This window comes from Phascolarctos cinereus, unplaced genomic scaffold (assembly GCF_003287225.1).
Source record: "Phascolarctos cinereus isolate Bilbo 61053 unplaced genomic scaffold, phaCin_HiC Scaffold_1;HRSCAF=81, whole genome shotgun sequence".
Classification (NCBI taxonomy): Eukaryota; Metazoa; Chordata; class Mammalia; order Diprotodontia; family Phascolarctidae; genus Phascolarctos; species Phascolarctos cinereus.
This window is the reverse complement of record NW_027555514.1, coordinates 170,887,496-170,908,911: the sequence shown is the minus strand read 5'-3', so window position 1 is coordinate 170,908,911 and position 21,416 is coordinate 170,887,496. Positions and strand designations below refer to the sequence as shown.

The 21,416-nt window shown below is 34.0% G+C and overlaps 1 protein-coding gene across 1 annotated transcript in view; it reads right to left on the bottom strand.

Moving 5' to 3' along the window:
* ITPR2 (inositol 1,4,5-trisphosphate receptor type 2) overlaps positions 1-21,416 on the bottom strand; it is a 509,346-nt gene that overhangs the window by 208,444 nt on the left and 279,486 nt on the right. Inside the window, exons 33-37 of the mRNA XM_020965011.2 lie at positions 19,993-20,121; positions 19,220-19,340; positions 9,254-9,444; positions 3,284-3,426; positions 1,771-1,879 (exon numbers count right to left, since the gene is read on the bottom strand). Of these exons, the coding sequence (XP_020820670.1) occupies positions 1,771-1,879; positions 3,284-3,426; positions 9,254-9,444; positions 19,220-19,340; positions 19,993-20,121 (693 nt within the window). The remainder of the gene's footprint in view (positions 1-1,770; positions 1,880-3,283; positions 3,427-9,253; positions 9,445-19,219; positions 19,341-19,992; positions 20,122-21,416) is intronic.

The window sequence follows — 21,416 nt, the reverse complement described above, 5'->3', positions numbered from 1 at the left end:
TTCCCAGGTCAAGGAGAAAATATTGCAAACAGCCAGAAAGAAACAATTCAAGAATTGCGGAAACACAATCAGGATAACACAGGATTTAGCAGCTTCTACATTAAGGGACCGCAGGCCTTGAAATATAAATATTCTGGAGGGCAAAGGAGACAGTATTACAGCCAAGAATCACCTACCCAGAAAAACTGAGTATAATCCTTCAGTGGAAAAAATTGACATTCAGTGAAATAGAGGACCTTCAAGCATTCTTTATGAAAAGGCCAGAGCTGAATAGAAAATTTGACTTTCAAATACAAGACTCAAGAGAAGTATAAAGAGGTAAACAGGAAAGAGGAATTATAAGGGACTTATTAAGGTTGAACTGTTTACATTCCTACATGGAAAGATGAGCTTTATAACTCATAAGACCTTTGTCAGTACTAGAGTAGTTGGAGAATGAAAAAAGTTATATGTATACATAGATTGATAGATAGAGGGCACAGGGTGAGTTGAAGATGAATGGGTAATATCTGGAGAATAAAATTAAGGGGTGAGAGAGGATTATATTGGGAGGAGAAAGGGAGAGGTAGAATAGGGTAAATTATCTCACATAAAACAGACAAGAAAAGACTTTTACAATAGAGGGGAAGTGGGGGAAGGTGAGAGGGAATGAGTGAATTTTATTCTCATCGGATTTGGCTTAAGGAGGGAATACTCAATTGGGAATGGAAAGCTATCTTACCCTAGAGGAAAATAGGGGGCAAGGGGATAAAAGAGTGGGATGATGACAGAAGGGAGGGCAGATTGGGGAAGTGTGTAATCAGAAGCAAACACTTCTGAGGAGGGACAGGGTCAAAAAAGAGAATAGAATAAATGGGGTGGGGTGGGATAAGACAAAGGGAAATACAGTTAGTTTTCCACAGCATGACTACTATGGAAGTATTTTGCATGACTACACAAGTATAACCTGTATCGAGTTGCTTCCCTTCTCAATGAGGGTGGGTGGGGAGGGAGGAAGGGAGAAAATTTGGAACCTGAAGTTTTGAGAACAAATGTTAAAAATTGTTTTCACACGCAACTGGGAAATAAGATATACAGGCAATGGGGTATAGAAATGTATGCTGCCCTACAGGAAAATAGAAGAGGAGGGGAATAAGAGAAGGGCGGGGGGTGGGGGGATAGAAGGGAAGGCAAATTAGGGGAAAGGATATTCAGAACGCATGCTATCTTAGGGTTGGGGGAGGGACACGATGAGGAGAAAATGTGGAACTTAAAATCTTGTGGAAGTGAATGTTGAAAACTAAAAATAAATAAATTAACGAATCTTTAAAAAACTTTTTAAAAAATAAAATATATATTTGAAAGAAAATATAAAAACATACAAAAATATAAATACTGAATAAGAACCATTCCTCAAATGCTTCAGAACTGAGGTTAAAATCTAATAATGCATCTAAGTTATTCATAGATTACAAAATATAATATATGCTGACTTGGAGAACTGAAGACATCTATACATGTGCAATATCTATAATGTACAATATCTACAATGTGCAAAACATCATGATATGCAATAGTTGTAGAACACTCAAAGCTTACATTATTTTTTAATTCAAAGTAGGGGCAATTAAGTTATTAACAAAATAAAAATTATTACTCAAAATATCTGGTCTGAAAAAAATATACTAATTAGTATGTAATGTGGCTAATTGTATAACAGCTTATGGTAACTGAGAGGTTACTGTACTCTGAGAGAGTCACTATTTTTAACTACGAAGAAGGTAGAAGTACCTCTTCCACAAAGCTATCTTTCTTCTCTAACATTTCTCGTAAGGTCTGAAGAATTTTAATGCAGAGCTTTTCTTCTTTCTCCATGAGCTTCTTTGTATGATTAATCAATCTTAAAAATAAAATGATAAGAATAACAAGAATAAATCTTAAATTAGAATCTACATTCTCTCTAACTTTGTAGAAATATCACACAAAGAACAAACTATAGTCATATTAATACTTGAGAAAAAAAGCAAAGTAGCTATTTTTAAAAGCTGTAAAACCAAACTTCAGATTACTCAAATTTTTCCAACATTTAAGTAATAAACTATGCTTTTATCCTAAAACATACTATTTTACCATAAGTTCATATCTCATCCTCAATATCTACAATAGTAGCTTTCAAATTTAGTATTTATAATGGAATATTTCTTTCATAATTTTTCATTGTAAAATTAATCTTTAAAATGACCCTAAGGATTATTCTTCCTATTTTATGGGTAGAAAAACTGACCCATAATGCAATAAAATGACATAACCACAGTGATTTGAATATACATACCTTCAAGTCATGAAACAAGGTTACTTTCCAATCCATGGATGAAAGTGATTCAAGCCAGGAACATGATATACTCTCACTCCATAAGTAACATGAGGGGCTGTCTTATATAAACATATATATACCTAAGCCCCTGTCAAAGAGTTCTGCATAAAGCAAGTACTGTATAAATTTTTTTTTCAGTTATTTTCCTTCACTCATCATTAAAATGTAAAATTTTAGGGTAAAATATAGAGAGACAACATATGAGTGTATCCTAAAATTCATAATAAAACAAACAAATGAAGCAAGCTATGCAACATAACATGCAATATAGCTTTAAATAAAGAGAATTTTTTAAGGACATATGATATAATCACACTGGAAATTAATCAAGATAGTCACTTTGCACAATTCATTTGAACTTCATAACAAACATTTATAAAGCACTTATTCTACATTCTCGTAAATTTTAGTTTAAAAAAATTTCTTCCTGCTCTTTCCTCAAAATTTAGTTTTACACTCACCTCATTAACATTTTGGGAGTATGAGTTAAAGCAGTGTGGCATAGTTGGTAGAGAATCAGCCTCAAATTCATGAACACCTAGAAATAATTCAAGTCTCTGACACATTGGCTACACAGCTCTGGTCAGGTCACTTAACCTCTCAATGCTCTAGGAAATTCTATAAGACTTTAAATTCCAAAGCAAGCATCAAACCACACAAGTGGAAGGGGTTTCTTCATGGAGACTTCTTTATACCAATAAATCAGAGGTCTTGTCCAAGAAAAAAGTTATATTATACAAATTTCCAAGTATGTTACACATTTTCTATCTTACTCATTATGAATTACAAAGTAAAAGAGAAACCTGGAGGATGTTTTCCAAATAATAATACTCAAAACTTAGAATTAAAGCAATAAGTACATTAACTAAATCCCAGATCCTTTCACTTACTTGGACATGAAAGCACCACATCCCAGATCCTTTCACTTACTTGGACATGAAAGCACCACATCTTATCCTTGCATCACTTCCCTCAGGAAACAGAAGCTCTGGGCTGTACAGCACATCAACCAATACGGAGAATTCAGCCTGCATCATTGGGCTAAACTGCTGTTCTAAAGAGCCGACTACATCCTAAGGAAGGAAGTGGAAGAAACTGTAGGTGAAACTTCAGGTTTCCAACATACAAAGATAATGAGTACCACCATATCTGGTGTCAGTATCACATATGGCCAAGAATTATAGTCAGGCTTTTATAATTTAAATTATTTTATGTATTTATGTTTTGTCTCCCCAACCAGTTAATAAGCCTCCTGAGAACAGGTTATTGTGGCTATTCCACAACACTGGATTGCTGAGTTTGAGAGTATCTGAGTCTTGCTTAGCTATTCTGTTCTGGGTATTTATTTTGCTATTTTTCAACCAGTACTAAATAGTGTAGTTTTGATTATTACAGCTTTATAATATAGCTTAGTGTCTGGAAGTAGTTCTCTTTCATTCTTACTACTTTTTAGTGTTCCTTTTAGATTCTAGACTTTTTTTGCTTCACATGAATTCATTTATTTTATAGATATAGGTGTTTTTGTATATAAAGCAAACTCTTGGTAATTATATTGGTATAGCAATAGTAATAAATCCATAAAATAATTTAAATAGTATTATATTGATATGGTCCCAGCCATAACAATGCCCTTCAATTATTTGTCTTTCAAGAGGTAGAATTTTTTAAAATTGTATTTACATAAATCCTGAACGTGGCTTTGTAGATTGATTTCCAGATATTTTATGCATTTTGTAGTTATTTTGAGTGGGGTTTCTTTTTCTATCATTTCTTTCTAGTTTTGTTATGGCAATATGGAAATGTTGGCTATTTCAGTGGATTCATGTTGCATCCTGCCTTTTTACTGAAGCTATTAATCTCTCAGTTACTATCCTTGGTGATTCTATGAAATTTTCTGAATAAAGAATCAAAGCATTGCAAATACTAATAATTTTATCTCCTCTTTTTTCATATTTATGCCTTTAACTTCTTTCTCTTTTCTTATTGGTAAAATTTAATAGTGGATATCACCCATTATAAATAATACTACCTTTGGGTTTAGATATACATATTTTTTGTCATATTACAAATGGTCCTTCAAGGCTTATGCTAAAATTTTATTGTTTTTAGCACAAAAGTATATGTGGCACAAAAACAAGATGTATTTTTACCTCAAGAGAATTTTTTTTAAGAAAACAAAATCAAGAATGAAGGGAAATAGTACTTCCAGACCTCAGACTGCATCATAAAACAAATCCTCCAAATGATTTGGTACCAGTTTAAACAAAGAAATAAAGAAAAGTTAATCAATGGAGGAAACCAGATATCAAAAACATCACCACAGTGTTCAATAAACAATGAGGCCTAATCCTCCTGGCCCCTTGTACTTGTCATAATCTCTTGCCCTTCTTAACACCATTATATTCTATCTCTACATCTCTTCTGCTCCCCACCATCAACACCACTCTGAAGGCTGGCCACTTTGTCTGAGAAGCATGTGTCATACAACCCTTCTCCTAGGACAACATACAGTCTGAGAAAGCACATCTGTCACATGAAAATGGTAGTGCTCTAAGAAGCATATTTCCTAATAAGTTCTCAAACGAAAACCCCATCTCACATACCCTACACCCTGTGGGAACATGGTTCAATTTAACAAACTTTTATTAAACACACAATAAATACCAGGCACTATTCTAGGTGGTAAGGATAAAAAAGATCCTGTGATTTTCTCATTCTGCAGTATCTCTCTCTACCATGCTGGTCCCCTTCTCCCATAGCTAGAGTCTTGTCAGGGCCTACATTTTGAAAGAGGGGCCCAGACTGACCAACTTCATTTCCCTCCTGCTTTGCTTCAAACTTTTCAAATATCAATACAGTCCCCCCACTTGGACATCTCCCCTTTCTACCTCTACTTTTCAGTTCCCCCTTGTATGTTGTCTTATCCTTATTAGACTGTAAGCTGCTTGAAGATAGGAGCTGTCTTTTTTAATTCCTTTATTTGTAGCCCCAGAACTCAGCACTTTAAAAATTCTTGCCGCCTTGCCTATTGGAAATCCATTTGGAAATGTGCAACAGGCAGTTGGTGATGTAACACAAGAGCTCAGGAGGACTAGGGCTAGATATATATTAATTTGGGAGTCACCTGAACAGAGACAATAGCCAAACCCACTGAAGCTTATGAGAACACCAAGAGAGAGTGTAGTGAAAGAAAAGAAGAAAATTCAGGACGGAAACTATTCACAAATAAGGGTTAGGGTATGGATGATGATCAGGCAAGGAAGACCTAGAAGAGACTGCCAAGAAGAGAATCAAGAGACAGCAGTGCCAGAAAAAAAAAAAAGTACCCAGAAAGACTCAGTAGTCAACACTGTCAAATGCTTCTGAAAGAGAAAAAGCCATTAGATATATAAATTAAGAGGTGATCATTAATCTCAGATTAAGTACATTTTGCACATATTTTTCTTTGTTTGCTATATTGTTCACACAGAGAAATTATAGAGATAAAACCTACTCAACCATTTTGCCAACTATATTTCTTATTCTTTAACATAAGGAGAAATTTTCTGGTCATTTGAAAACATGAACGAATGCTACTATTTTTTCAAAAGGCTTTCTGTGTGCCTATGATGATGATATAGAATTTATTTCTGTCTTGTCAATATGATTTATTAAATTGACAATAGCATTCTAAGGCTGCCCCGCATGTCTGGAATGATTTTCATCCACACTTCTACCTCCTTACTTCCTTCAAGATTCAGTTCAAATCTAACCTTCTACAGAAGGCCTTTTTCCTCTCTCTCCCTCCTTCTAGTGTCTTCCCCATGAAATTACTTTTCATTTTGTTGTTGTTCAGACGTGTCCAATTCTTTGTGACCCTGTGGATCATAGCACTCAAGGCCCTGAAAGATCATCTTCCAATGTCATGTCTTCTTAGAATTTTAATACTGTCCATGGGGTTTACTTGGCAAAGATACTGTAGTGGTTTGCCATTTCCTTCTTCAAGTTTTGTGCAAGCAAAGATTTAATCACTTGCCTGAGGTCACACAGATAGTATCTGAGGTCAGATTGGAATTCTGGTCTTTCTGACTCCAGGCCCAATGTTCTATTCACTGTGTCTCTACCCAGTGCTCTATCCAGCTGCTGCACATATCTAGTTATTTACATATTGTCTCTCCCAGTAGAATGTGAGTTCCTTGATGGGGGGAGACAGGGGGAGCATTATTGTATTTTGTTGGTTTTGCCAGTGCTTACTATAATACTTAGTACATTTTAAGCACTTAATAAATGCCTAATGACTGAGTGACAGTAATAACAGGTAAATGTTTGTGATGTGATGCTAAATCACTTTTTTTAGTATTGCATTAGGTGTTTTACACTGATTTGTTAATGACTTAGAGCTGTGTATTGTAGTGGATAGATAACTGGGCATAGAGCAAGGAAGATTTGTGTTCATATCCCATTTCAGACACTAGCAAGTAACTTTATCAAGTCACTGAACCATTCTGTGCTTCTTTTAAAAATTCCCTAGGGCTTATTTATTAAGTCATAAATGGATTACAATCTTCCATCTACATCAGTTCAAGGAACTCTTACACTGAAAATTCTCCATACTGACACAAGCAAAAATCATTTGGGTTTTCATGTATTCTTTAATGGCATGTCTATAGTTTCCTTTCTCAGCTTATCTTTAAAGATAAATATTTTACACATTGAAGGAATTGTGTAATGTATTATCTTTCTTTACATCATGAAATAGTTGGTAGTACGTTGCTTTTTAAAAGGATTTTTTAGCAAATTATATGGCTCTTCAGTCTCTCATCTTTGTCAAATATCAAGGCCACTCCCCCTGTTGTGATTTGGAAATATCATAGTAAATTTTAGATTACTCTTTCAGTTTAAATAAAATTAAATTTCTCTGTTTTTTTATGTAAACTTAATTTTAATCCATTTTATAATTTTTTTTTATTTTAGACAGTTTATTTATATATAGCATTCTTAATATTAGGTTTTTCCATTCTTCAATTATTCTCTTCATATTTTCTTGTTCTTATTTCTGGTATTAATTCAAATAGAAGTATCCTAAATAAAATTAATGTCATATTAATAACTATATAGATTTATTTAATCTAGACTTCACTTTTATCACAGACTTTGATTTTCTATTCTGCCTCTATCCCCTCTTGTTTTCCCTTCCTTTTTTCTATTTTTCTAAAACACTCTGGTGAATCTTTTAGCATTTTAGATAATACAGTGCTCTGATGATTCTCCCCTATTGCCAACAATTGTTTTATCTTGATTTAAGACATGTAAATTATTTTAAATACTTATCTTTTTTGGCTAGAAGGCTTGCTGTTGTTCAAAGACTTCCATTAAGGATACAATTGGCCCTCAATTTCTTATTATTTTAGTAATGGAGTTTAACTGAGTCTTCAGAAAGTTGAATTCGAGTTTCTCTTCTTTTTTTAGATGCTGCAGATCCTTCCAATTTTCACTGTTGCTTTTCCTTTCACCACTTCTTGAAAGTCTTCTTTAATAGTTTCCTTGAATATAGTGTATAGACTCTTCTATTTTTGTAAATTTCTTGAAACTCAGTCATCCTTAGGTGGTTGTATCATTAGCTTTCCTCTCAGTCTGTTGCTTGAATCTGTCTTTTTTTCTAATTCTTCAAATAATTTGAAGATTTCTGGGCCAGTTTTTCAACTTAATTATTGTTATCTATATATGATTTTCCATTGTAGAATGTCTGTTATTGATTATTTCTATTGATTTGAGTTTTTCAATTATATCCTCCATATTGGCCATTCTAAAAGTGTGCAGACAAGTGAGAGGATAGAACTAAGAGAACAGTGTCCATGAAAACCTAGAGAAAAGAGAAAATTCAAGAGGAGAGGATAGACAAAAGTTTTAATGCTGTAGGGAATTCAAGAAGGATGAGGATTGAGAAAAGGCCATTACATTTTACAATTAAGAAAACATTGGCAACTTTGTAGAGAGCAGTCTCAGTAAGGGGCCAGATTGCCACAGAGAACAAGAGAAGAGGAACGAGAAGTAGCCTATGTAGACAGCTTTTTACCAGAGAGTTTGACTGAGAAAGGAAGAAGAGTAGGACAATGGCAGCTGGTGGGAATGGCAGAATCTTGTGAAGTGGCTATAGTGAAGTAGGGTCCAGTGATCCTTCTAAAGTGAAAAAAGTAATGGCTCTGTAGTCAGACTTGGGTTTAAATCACCCTCTTAATACTACCTATATGAACTTGGGCAAATCACTTGGCCTCCCTTAGGCCTCAGTTTCCTCATATATAAAATGAGGAGTTTAGACTAAATATTAAGGCTCCTTCCAGATCTACATCTATAATACTATGATCTAGCAAGTAATTTATCCTTTCCAGATTTCAATTTTCTAAACTGCAAAATGAGGAAGTTGAACTAGATGACCACTAAGGATCTTTCTCACTTGAAATCTATGATTCTATCAATGTAGCAAATTTCATAATTCTTCCAATATCTCATGTTTAAAACTTCAGTGTCATCTTGGAGATGTCTTCCCCTTACCTTCCACTCAATCAGTCACTTCTATCAAACATATCTCTGAAACATCACTTGCATCTGCATTATCCTTTTCAACCACATGTGCTACCACTCTAATTTTGTTTCTTATTACCTCAAACTTGCACTACTACAATTATTTCCTAAGTGGTAAAGTGATTCTGTCCCCCCTACCTTTTCTGCCAAATCCGTTCTACACACTGATACTAGCTCAATCTTCCTACAGGACCACTTAGATTATGTCATTTCCTTGGTCAAAAGTTTTCACTAGTCCATACTGCTTACCAATAAGTTCATTTTACCCACCATTTTGCATCACAGTACCAAACATCAATGGTGTTATCTCACTACAAAATATAAATTTGAAATATTTACCTGCAACTTTTCTATTATGTTCCTATAATCCCATGCTGGTCCTCCAAGAGCTTCTTTAAAGCGTGGTCCACTACGGGCTGACATTCTCCATCCCAAGGCTGCTCTCTGTACCATATTGGAATGGCTCTTCATGAACAAAGTATTGACTTGGCTGTCCAAATCCACTGGAATTGCAATGCCACGATTCTTCGCTAGGGAAAAAGAAATTTGAATCTTTTCTATCTTAATCATATGAAGGGTTTTTTTAATATGTTATCAAAACAGATCAATAACTATATGCCAGCAAAGAGAAAAAAATGACAAAAAGCAAACAAAAGCTAATTTTTAAATGCATTCAAAAAAGCCCAGAAATACTGAAAGCTGTTAGCTAAATCTAATTTTATATCCACTATAGTATAGGTTTCAATATTTCCTCCATAGTCATTCAATCATTCATTCATTCAAACACTACTCTGTATGTTCTGTTATGAGAAATATAACTGTTCAGTCACAGAACGTGACTAATTATGGTTTTAACAGAAAACTGTAAAGAAATACAGGAATTACTATGCACAAATATACTAGTCATACTACTTTATCATAGGCATTGAATTACTACAATAATTCATCTGGGCCAGCTTCTATTCTTGGTAAAATGATAGAATGAGAAAAGAACTGTCCTATTACTAAGGAAACATTTCAGAGGTAGTTAATAATTTATTTGTATGACAATTATTCAGTTTTTTCTTCCATGAGTTTTTGAGTGATGCAGCAAGTAGTATTTTGGGAGGATCATTTCAGTTTAACCACATATCTGGCCCAGAAACATAAATTCTGGCATACCAACAAACATGGTACTGTATAATCCTATTAAGGATCTGGAACTAAAAATTGTACTGATATTTAAGTAGTAGTCTAACACTATAACTTCTTTAACATTTTTAACTAATTGAAATTATGAAAAATAAAATAAAATAAATTAGGACTACTCTTCTGTTCAAATCTGATTTGATTCCTTTAAAATTAATTCCCAGTTCAAAGAGCAATGTTAAATGATATATTCACAAAAACTCTGGTGTGTTTTCTTTATAGTTTGAAAGACATTAATCTTTCATGTGTCACACTCATTATTTTAAAAACAAAATATATGTAAATATTTTTTAAAATTGAAAATCAAATGTCAAAACCCATATTTACTTTTCTCAGCTGGCATCAGCATATGAAAATACTATATAAGAAACTGAATCTCTTTCTACAGGATTAAACCATTACATTTAATTTAATGGAGTAAGCTCCATCCCCCAAAACCATTAATTTGCAAACTACTGCTCAGGATGAGAAAGTTACCAAATTTTAATTTTTAATCCCCAGCCAATAAATTGCTCCATAATATTGGCAAAGGCTTTTAGCCTGAGAGTTCCTTAATTTTCAAAACTAAAGTCTATTCATTAAAAATTCAAAAAGGTATTTGGTGACTTGATGATTCATGTTTGATATGCACTTCACAGTACATCAATATAAAAACACTTAGAAAACCAAATAAACAAATTATTAGCAAGTGTTCAGTTATATATATATATATGTGTGTGTGTGTGTGTATGTGTGTGTATATATGTGTGTGTGTGTGTGTATATATATATATACATACACACACACACACACATCTACAGGTTAACAGGTATGAAACACATTTGTCAACTGCATCTTTCTTAGGAAGCTTAATTTTACTTTTTTGTAATAATCTACATTTGGGGGGAAATATAAATTTATCCAATTACAATACATCATATCTCAGAAAGGGAAGGAACCCAGAGGTCATTTAGTCTAAGCCATATCTGAACAAGAAACCTCTCTATTAAATAACGTACATGTTATCTTTCCATTTTGAAGATCCCTGTTCACTTCTGGATAGTTCTAACAGCAAATTTCTCATTATATTACATCACATTACATCCCTTTGCTACTTCTCTACCTATTTGCCAATCCTTTCTTTCCCCTTGGATGTGGTTCATCTGGGCCAAGTGATTTGAACTTATCAAGGGCAGGAAGGTATTTTCCTATCTCCTGACTTGAGTGTCAGCTGCCTATTAACCATTTTTATTCTTTTCTATCTAGTCAAAGTGAAATTAGAAGGTAAGCAACACTTAGAAGCAAAATTAGAGGTAAGAAACACTACATTCTCTCTGTTTGTCCTATCAATCATAAGTCTCTTTTTTAATCCTTCACTTGCCCTCATTATAGCTTAAAAACTAATTTTCTTATTCTTAGTATTCCTTTCAACTTCATCTCATTTTGCTCTAGAAAGTAGTTCTCATACCAGATCACATAAAACTCTTCTATTTTTCCTCTAGTATCTGTCTTTGCATCTATAATAATATCATGAAAAAGGAGGAAGGTATGTTTAGTATGAGAAAGTAGGGGAGATGAAAGGAGAGAAGGTTAAGATTGGAAGTAGGAATTTCAAATTCCTCAATTTAGGAGGTCATGTAATTCCCAAGAGATTGTGTGTGGCTAAAATGGGATAGAGAATCAGGTCACTAAAGCTAAGGAGGTCAAGTTGGTAGTAGGGTTGACAATATAAATATTTAAGTCCCTGAGGATAATGGAAAGGCATGGGAAAACAAGACTGTAAACCAGGTACTAAAGTCATTGAGAAAGTTGAAAGAGAGTGACCTGTAAGCCAGAAGACGACAGCAACAAGGATGAGGAGAGAGGACAATATAAGCATATTGTATAGGCTAAATCTATATAACTAACACAAGGTTATGACACTAAAGAAAAGCCCATCAGTTTTGCAATATACAAAGCCTCTAAAGTTCTAAAAAGCTTACAAGTTTCCAAAAGCAAAACTGAAAAGCTCAGGATGACCAGGACATATACTCATTAAATTTGTAATAACTCATACTTTCAAAACATTCATTATTCAGGATTTTAAAGATGTGTGGCAACCTAAGAAACAATGAGCAATGAATACCATAAGAGAATTGTGTCTCAGATATAGCAAGAACAGTACTTCCTGTGACAGTTTTTCCTCAAATCCCTTACTAATTTAATTCACTAGCTCATTATCTTCTTCCTAAATTACATAAATAAAAATTTTGCTGTAGATATTTAACATAAGATGTATTACGTTTGTCACTGATGTTCTAGAAGACAGCAATTGCATTTAGCTCAACTTGTACTACAAGCAAGCAGACTTCGGCATTTTTGTATAGTTCATATTGGATTGCTACACAATGAGGCTGAGAGATGTTATTTGATAATGGTGCTTGCTATATTCGCTGGAACTGTTTTCCCAATTTAGAATTCCATTAACAACTCACTAAACAAAAAGAAAATCTCTTTCAACTTAAAAAAATTTTAATTAAAAAAATCATTTATTCTCTACTGTAATTTAAACTCTTTTCACTCTGTAATACTATTGTGCTATAAGAAATAATGAACACGATGTTTCATAGAAACCAGAGAAAACATGTATAAAGTGATGCAAAACAAAATGAGCAGTACCAAAAAATAATTTATATAATAATAACAATATTGTAAACATAAACAACTTTAAAAGATTTAGAAATCACAATTCAAGAGGGCTCGTAATGAAACATGCTACACACTCCGGACAGAGAGTAGATGCACTCACTATACAGACAGAGGCACATTTTTTGTTTTGGTTGTTTGTTTTTTACATGACCAAAGTAAAAATTTGTTTGGCTTCACTATCTGTGTTTGTAACACATTTTGTTTTTCTTGCTTTCTCAACAAGTAACGGGAGTAGGAGAAAGAGAATTTGGAACCTGAATTTTAAAAATAAATTAAATTTTAAAATTCTTCTGACTTATATAAGCTAGGGTTTTTTTTGTTTTACTATGTTTTATTAACATTATCCTATATTAAAATATGTATGTATCTTTCTTGCAAATTCTTGACAAATCTTTACCCAGCCAGCCTAATTACCTTAATTCTATTATATAGCTGGCACTTCTGAAGACATGACTTGTAAGGGGTAAGAGGAAAGAAGGGGAGAGGAGGGAGTGAGTAGGGCCATTGGTAGCATCACATGTAGGGATCTTGAGCTGAGCTTAGTGTCCAGCTATCATAACTTTCCTGTGCTGTCCCATTCTAGAATAGTTGTGGTTACCTGTAGACTAGAATTCAGGGCTTCTTAAACTTTTTCCACTCACAAGCCTATATGAATTCCCATGACGCACAGTTTAAGAAGCACTGAACTAGATCAATATCCATGTTTTTATTTGGTTGCCCAAAATTCCTAGGAATGAAGAGGTCAGCTAAGGTTTCATCTCATACTCAGCAAGTTGGAAAAAATAACAAAAGATGAGAATAATCAATATTGAAACAGTTATAGAAAGAGAGGCAAACTAATGCATTGTTGATGGAGCTGCAACTTAGTACAACCATTCTGAAAAACAATTTAGAATTATGCAAAAAAGGAATTGTACATTTCAAAATGGCCATACCCTTCTGCTAAGCATATACCCCAAGATGGTCAATGATCAAAAGAAAGGCTCCTGGGGCAGCGAGGTGGTGCAGTGGATAGAGTTGCAACCTTGGAGTCAGGAGGACCTGAGTTCAAATCTGGCCTCAGACACTTGACACTTACTAGCTGTGTGACCCTGGGCAAGTCACTCTACCCTGATTGCCTCACAAAAAAAAAAAAAAGAAGAAGAAGAAGAAAGGCTGCATATATACCCAAATATTTATAGTAGTATTTTTTGTGGTAGCAAAAAATTGGAAACGAAGTAGATGTCCAATGATTGCAGAATGACTAAACACACCATGGTACCTAAATGTAATGGAATTTTAGTGTGCTATAAGAAATAATGAACATGATAAATATAAAGAAGCATGGGCAGACAGATGAAATCACAAAAAATTAAGCAAGCAGAGCTAAGGAAAAAATATACACAAAACAATTGAAAATGAAAATTTTAAGATTATAAAGAACAAGACATGTGAGAAGATACCCACATACATTCCTTTGCAGAGGTTGGACAGGGGTGGGAAGGTGCCCAAAGGTGTAGAACATTGCATAAAATTTCAGATGTTTTTATGAATTAATCAGTTTTGCTGAATTCTTTCCCCTTTTTGTTATGTAAAAACATTTTTATAAGGAATGATTTTCTAGGAAGGGTGAAGAAGAGACATATAGGGAAAATTTAGGCAATGTTAAAACAAAATATGTCTTTAAATAAAGAATGTATGGGCCCCACCCATGCCCTCTTGCCTGTACTTCTTGTTACTTACCTCTGTGCTCATTTTTATACTAATCCTTCTAGGAACTGAAAATGCTAATATCACTTACAAGTTTCTGTAATTTTTTTTTAGCCTTTACCCCTACATATATGAATTTGTAGGTGTTATGACCCATCAGTCATATCTAAATAGTCGACTCCATGAAAGTTGAAATACTTTTGACATTCTTATAAAGTTTGCTACTCTTGCATCTATGTAAGTGGCTGTAAATTGTGTGCATATACTCTATATTTACGTTATCTTTTCTGGTAATTTTTGATTGAACTGTTAAAATTCAAAAATTAAAATGTTTATGCAAAAAAAAAAAGAACCTATGGGCAATTCAATGATCCATGAGAATTGCAAAGGACTAATGATGAAAAATGTCATCCACCTCCAGAGAGAGAACTGATGAAGCGGAGATTGAAGTATGTACTTTCTCATTTTTTAAATTTTTCTTGCCTTTTGTTTTTGCAAAATGGCTAATATGGAAATATGTTTTGCATGACTTCACATGCATAATGGATATCATATTGTTTGCCTTCTCAATGGGTAAGGGAGAGTCTAGAGGGTGTGAGAAAATTTGAACCTCAAAAATTTTAAAATTAATATTAAAAATAAATGAGCAAACAAACATAATTTAAAAGAAAAAAGAATGAAAGAGTCAGGGTCTATGCCCAACATAAGCTCTGAGAGGAAAATCCTCTACAGGATTACATAGTGACTCCAGGAAAAGGGAAAATAATTCTAGAGCTGAATGGTTCTATGTGCAGCTGCTCACTTGCATGTAGTATCATTCTTTCAGCATTCAGCAAATGTTTAAGCATCTACTATGTACAAAGTGTTACTCTAGGCACTAGTGATGCAAATAAAAAAGAAAAGTCATATAGCACCTCTCCTTTAAAGCCCTTACAATCTGGTTTCAGCCTGCTTTTCTAGACTTATTACACATTACTCTTCTTTATAGTCAATATAGCCAAACTGGCCTACTTGCTGTTTCTCACCCATGAAATTCCATCTCTTAGGTCCATGCCTTGGGATAGAATGTACCTGAATGCAATTTCACCTCTCACTTACCTCTTAGAATCCCTCATTTTCTTCAAGTCTCAACTCAAAGGTCACCTCTGACATAAGGCCTCCTCCTCTATCACTGCCTCCTTCATCCCACAAAATTACCTTGAATTTACTTTGTATACATCTTTTTACATTTCCATCAGTGAACAATGTTGTTTACATTAATAGAATATATGTTCCCTGATGGAACACACTATTTCATTCTTTGCTCTGTATTCCCAGGGCCCCGCACATAGCCTGGAACACAGACAGTACTTAATAAATATTAATGTATATATTAATATGCAAACAATATAGACCTTTGGTTTTACATACACCTGAGCTTATCTTTCTAAAAACTATCTTGATAACACACTTACATCAATTCTGTGTTTGTTAAGACTTTAAAATAAAAAAAACTTTTTCTACCACATTAACATTTCCTGCTTAATCATAAAATTTTGGCCAATAGAGAAAGTTTGTAACTTGATAATAAGTAATATGCTACACTGACAGACTTATTGCACATTTAAAACCCCCAAAGACACATCATCCTATGATGTAAGAAATGAGTTTGCTGCACAGTATGTATGTATTACTAAAGTCAGAGTTCAGATAGCAAGCACAACATGAAATCTAACATGTGATTCAATATTCTTAATTTCCTGCTTTTTAAGTACTGCTGATGATCAGCATGTTCTCCATGCAGTGTTTAAGACCATATGGTAGATTTATTTTTCCCCACTGAATTCAGCTCATTAAGGCCTAAAAAAAATTACCAGGTTCAATCATTAAAGTGTAAAATACAAGGACGTATTTGCCAGGCTATCTCCTTGTATTTCCAGACCTATTACTTACAAATGAAATATCATCATCACTTATCAATTTATGCTATATTTCAGAGCTGCTGTTGAAAAAGCTATTTAAATTGGTTTAAACATAAAATAGTTTGTGGCAAACAGCACATAGATTTCAAACTCAATTAGTTTTCAGTAGTGATATCAAGGTTAATTATTTTGTGATCTTATTAGCCTAAGTGTTGGTAGCCTGAAACATAAGTGTGGAAGACGTTACATTTAATATTTTAACTGCCACACGAACAGGTTGCTGCTCTGCTGCCACACCCGCTTTTCTACTTTCTGAGAAGTGCTGCCACCAGCTTTGAAAGTCTGCAATGCTGTCCTCTTTGTCCTAGTGGAAATAGTTTGACTCACAATCAACAATTTCTCTTCTGCTTTTTCCAGTTAGTGAACAACTAGAAGAAGCAATGATCCCCAAAAGCTGGCTGGCTCCATCAAAGAATAAGTCATGCTGGACTAATCTTGTTTCCCTTTCTGACAGGGTTATTATTACTAAACTATTCTATAGAAAGAGTTTGACTAGATTTTAAGAAAGTATATGATAAAATATTTCTGACTATTCATATGGGAATATATGAAGGGATGTGGGCTAGATAACATTACCTTTAAATGGGTTTGAACATGATTGAATAGCTAAATTCAGAGAAGAAACTAATGGTCAAATGACAACTTGAAAGGAAGTCTCAAGTGAAGAAACTCAGAGATCTGTTATTGGCCCTGTACTGCCCAATGTTTTTATCAATTACCTGGATAAAGGTTTAGATGGCAGGCTTATAACTATAATGACACAAGGCCTAGAGGGATAGGTAACACATAGGATGAGAGTTCAGAATCAAAAAACACAAAATGTAATAAGATAAAATTTAAGTAGGAATAAATGTGAAGTCTTACACTTAGATTAAAGAAATTGTCTTCATGAGTACAAGTTGGAAAAGACATGGTACACAGAAATTTGTTTGAAAAAGATCTGTGGGTTTTGGTGGACTGAAAATTAATATTAGTCAATAAATTCAATAAAAGCTAACAATCTTGGGCTGCATTAAGAAAGTCACAGTTTCCAAGAATAAGGAGCTAATAGTCTCACTACACTTTGATGTACTCAGACATTTGGAATTGTTTTCAAGTCTGAGAGCCACATAAGCTGGAAAGTGACCAGAAGAGAGCAAGAAGGATGGTCAAAAGTCTTGAGTCCACGATACACTGTTGTTCATCCTTCGTTTTCAAAGAAGACCAATGACATCATGGTGATGTCTTGACCTGTGAGTGAATTGGACCTAAGTGAGAGAGAGTTGCACAAAGTCATCAGCCTTACTCTCTCTTCCTAAGTCATCAAAGTCCAGTAGCAAGACAAAAGTCAGGATGACTGGTGATGGCCTGGGATGCAGTGGATGACCTTGGCAGATGTCTGAAGAAGCTCTAAGAACTCCATACCACCTACTTTAGCCACATTCATGGCCACTGGAACAAATTGTTCTCATCTGCCCATTTCACCAGGGAAAATTTTCACATGCTCAGGGAAGACATCTCCCTAATTCACCAACAAGTTTGAGGCCTGTTGGCTACCCTCAACCTGGTTTAGCCCATCTACTAAGACAGTTTACCAGGATATGACTACTGAACATGCTACAACTTCTAGGAGCCACAGGTAAGAACTGGGTGAAGGTGGACACCAAAGGTGGAAGAGAAGCCCTGAAAAGGCCTCAGCAAGCCCTCACAACAGAGGTGCTAGTTCTCCCTAAACACTGCACATGCCCCATGATACATAAATACTAGTTTCAGGAAGTAATAATGTTTATCCTGTAGAAGAGAAGATTCAAGAGAGACTTGATAGCTAACCTCAAGTATCTAAAGGGCTAGCATATGGATAATGAATTAAATTTGTTCCCTACAGGGTATAATGGTCAAAATTTGCAGAGCTACAAATGTAGATTTGATGTAAGGAAAATTTTCATTCCAGTTTCCTTCTATAACTTTGAGTTATCCAAAACAGTAATGAAATTCTTCAGGAGGGAATGGGTTATACTCACTGGAAGAAAAGATTGGATTACCATTTGTCAAATACTCTGTAATAGTGGTTCATTGTTGGTCGCAGGATGGACTAAAAGGTTGCTGAGATCCCATCTTATTAAAAAATCTGGGATTCAGTAACCATCTATCATGGGATAAGAGCATTACAGGTTTAGAGATGGAAAAAAGTTTAGAGGCTATCGAGTCCAACTCCTCTTTTTACAAATAAGGAAACCTACCCCAGCATCCCAAGAGGTTTTGCCTCCATAGCACATTTTTTAGGGGTTGATAACCTGTGAAACACAATATGAGATCTGCAAGGTCAGGAAGCCTACCTTCCACTTCTAACTCATCAAGTCCCTGACGTGCAACGGACACTCAATAAATGTTGCTGATTAGAAACAGAATACAAAAAATAAAAAACTTTTTAAAGACTTACTAACAGATGGAACTATAATTAAGAGAGTTTGTTCAATAGAAAAAACAATTCCCTAGTAAATTTTAAGATAGAAGCTAAGTTACTCTGTATAAAATCTTAATGAGATATTTTGGTTTAAGGTAATAAAAGAGAACATAGCAATTAATCTTAAACGTAAATGTAGAAAAAAGACCGATGTTGTCCCCCTGACCCAAAAAGGACATACAAGAGTAAAGAAGGGTTTTTTTTTACTCTAATTCATTTTCATAAAGCTAAACCTACTAGCAAGATTCTCAATTATAAGGCTACAAAATAGAAAAGCTGTTTTTGGTGTCCATTAGCTCCAACCAGAGCCACCTTAAATATATATAAGAATAAGAAAAACTTAACACTTTAACATACCCACTTCAGCCAGTGTTTTGATACATGATTCCACTGAGGCTTTCTGTACCGGGTTTAACCAGGTACAGTTGTAAATTCTAAAGGCAGACTGAAGCAGTTGAATAAAAACTGGTTGATGAGTCTAAAACAGAAAGGAAAATACATAAAAATGCTAGTGAACCTTTAAAATATTACGCAGAGTACCTTGAATTTTCAAAACCTTCATCAAAATGCAATTAGTTCTTTAATTTGTGCTATTATCACAAATTTAAGCAGGAAAACTTTCCTTAAAACTAGCTATATGGACTGAAGAAAAAAATATATATATACATGCATATATATATACTAGACAGAAATCCTAAAATATTAAAATATCTATTATCTTAAAAGTACAAATTATTTTCATTTTGAATAGAAATGTTTTTCACATAATGAGAAGGTAGAAAAGATAAAATGGGAGTTATATTTAATACATTTCCTCTAAAGAGAACAAATTTAAAATGATACATGTATGATTATACCTGTTGATTTATGGGATAATATCATTAATATTACCTTTTAGCACATAGACTAAATTCAGTCTACAAGTTCTCATATGTTAGAAAGTGGCGGGGGAGGGGGCGTTGATACTATATGGCCCTTTCACTTAAAAGAAGGCCTAGCAAATTCATACAAGTTCATAATTTGTACTATACATAGGAATGACTTTCTGACCAAAAGAAATGAATGGAAATACTTGTCCTTCCAATAGAGGATTAATTAGTTTTCTATTATAAGACTTTTGCTTGACTTACCTGAAGGCTTGTGCTGTTGTCTGAGAAGGGAGAATTAAAGAAGCCACTAACAATATTCATGATTGGCTCTGTTACACACTTTTCTAAAAAGGTGTCTGCATGTTTTCTATCTGTAGTTGTATTGCAAACCTACACAGGAAATTAAAAAGTCTGTAATGCTTGCACACAATATTTCAATCACAAATCAACATTTTATAATACAAATACATATTCCCTCCAAATATATTTAAAATATAAATTAACTATAAATATTTTTATTTGGCATTTAATGTTGCTATTTCCCATTAAAATCTCAACCTTCCAGACCTTTCATTTTTCTGGATTTTCTTCAAAACACATTATCATTTCCTCCTTGAAATAAATTTCTTATATGCCACCAATCTATTCCTTTCTCACCAATATCCTTCAGCCTGTGTAATTCTTACTCACTCTGCACTCCATTAATTAAATTTGCATTTCCAGAAACATCATTTTCCTTCTACGTTTCAGTATTTCAAAGTTGGAGAGTGCTGCCTCTGCTGATGCAAATCACAACTCTTCTGTACTCAGTAGACAACCTTTTTGAAATTCTTATGACAGGAAAATTCATTATCTTATGGCCAACCTAGAATAGATAGGCTGGTCCTCCAACACCAGAATCATATTCAAAAGGTTTTCCAGCATGTGCTCTGCTAGCACAGCCTTCCTCCTCCATTTCTAACTCTCCTTTGTATGCTATTCCTAGTATTAGAATGAAAGCTCCTTGAGGACAGGGACTGTTTTGCTTATTTGTATATTTATCCCTAGTATTTATCACAGTGCCTGGCACATGGTAAGTACTTAATAAACATGTCTGCATTCATTTCTTCATTCAAGGCTACTTCCATATTCATAACGAGGCATTATAAAAGATTTACCTCTAGAAATGTGGACATGCTAAAATAACAGTATGAATAAAATAACATGAGAGTAAAAAGAATAATTAAATATGACCAATCCCCATTTTAATTTCTCTTCAACCTCACTTAAAACATCTAGGCTATAGTAAAGCTATATAAAGGCTATATTGTAAAGTAAAACAGAAAAAATCTAATTAAGAAAGGAAGAAGAGACTATTAGAGATTTTTTTTAATTCTGAATTTTCACTCAACATAAATTTAGTAAATGCCTACTATTTGCAGAATATTATCCTAAGCAATATTATCCTAAGTTACCTTATTAAGAGGTAATAAGGATGTAAACCAGGGTGGTGGCTCTGAATAGAATCTCATATACACAACTGTGAGTAAAGTATCATGGAAAATTATAAAGACTGCTGCCAGAGCTCTAGATATGAAGGAAATTTAGAAGAAACAGAGGAACTAACTATATTTTATTGAAATAAACCTTTATCTTAGGCTGATACTATAAGCAAACTGGGAGAACAAGGAATAGTTTACCTATCA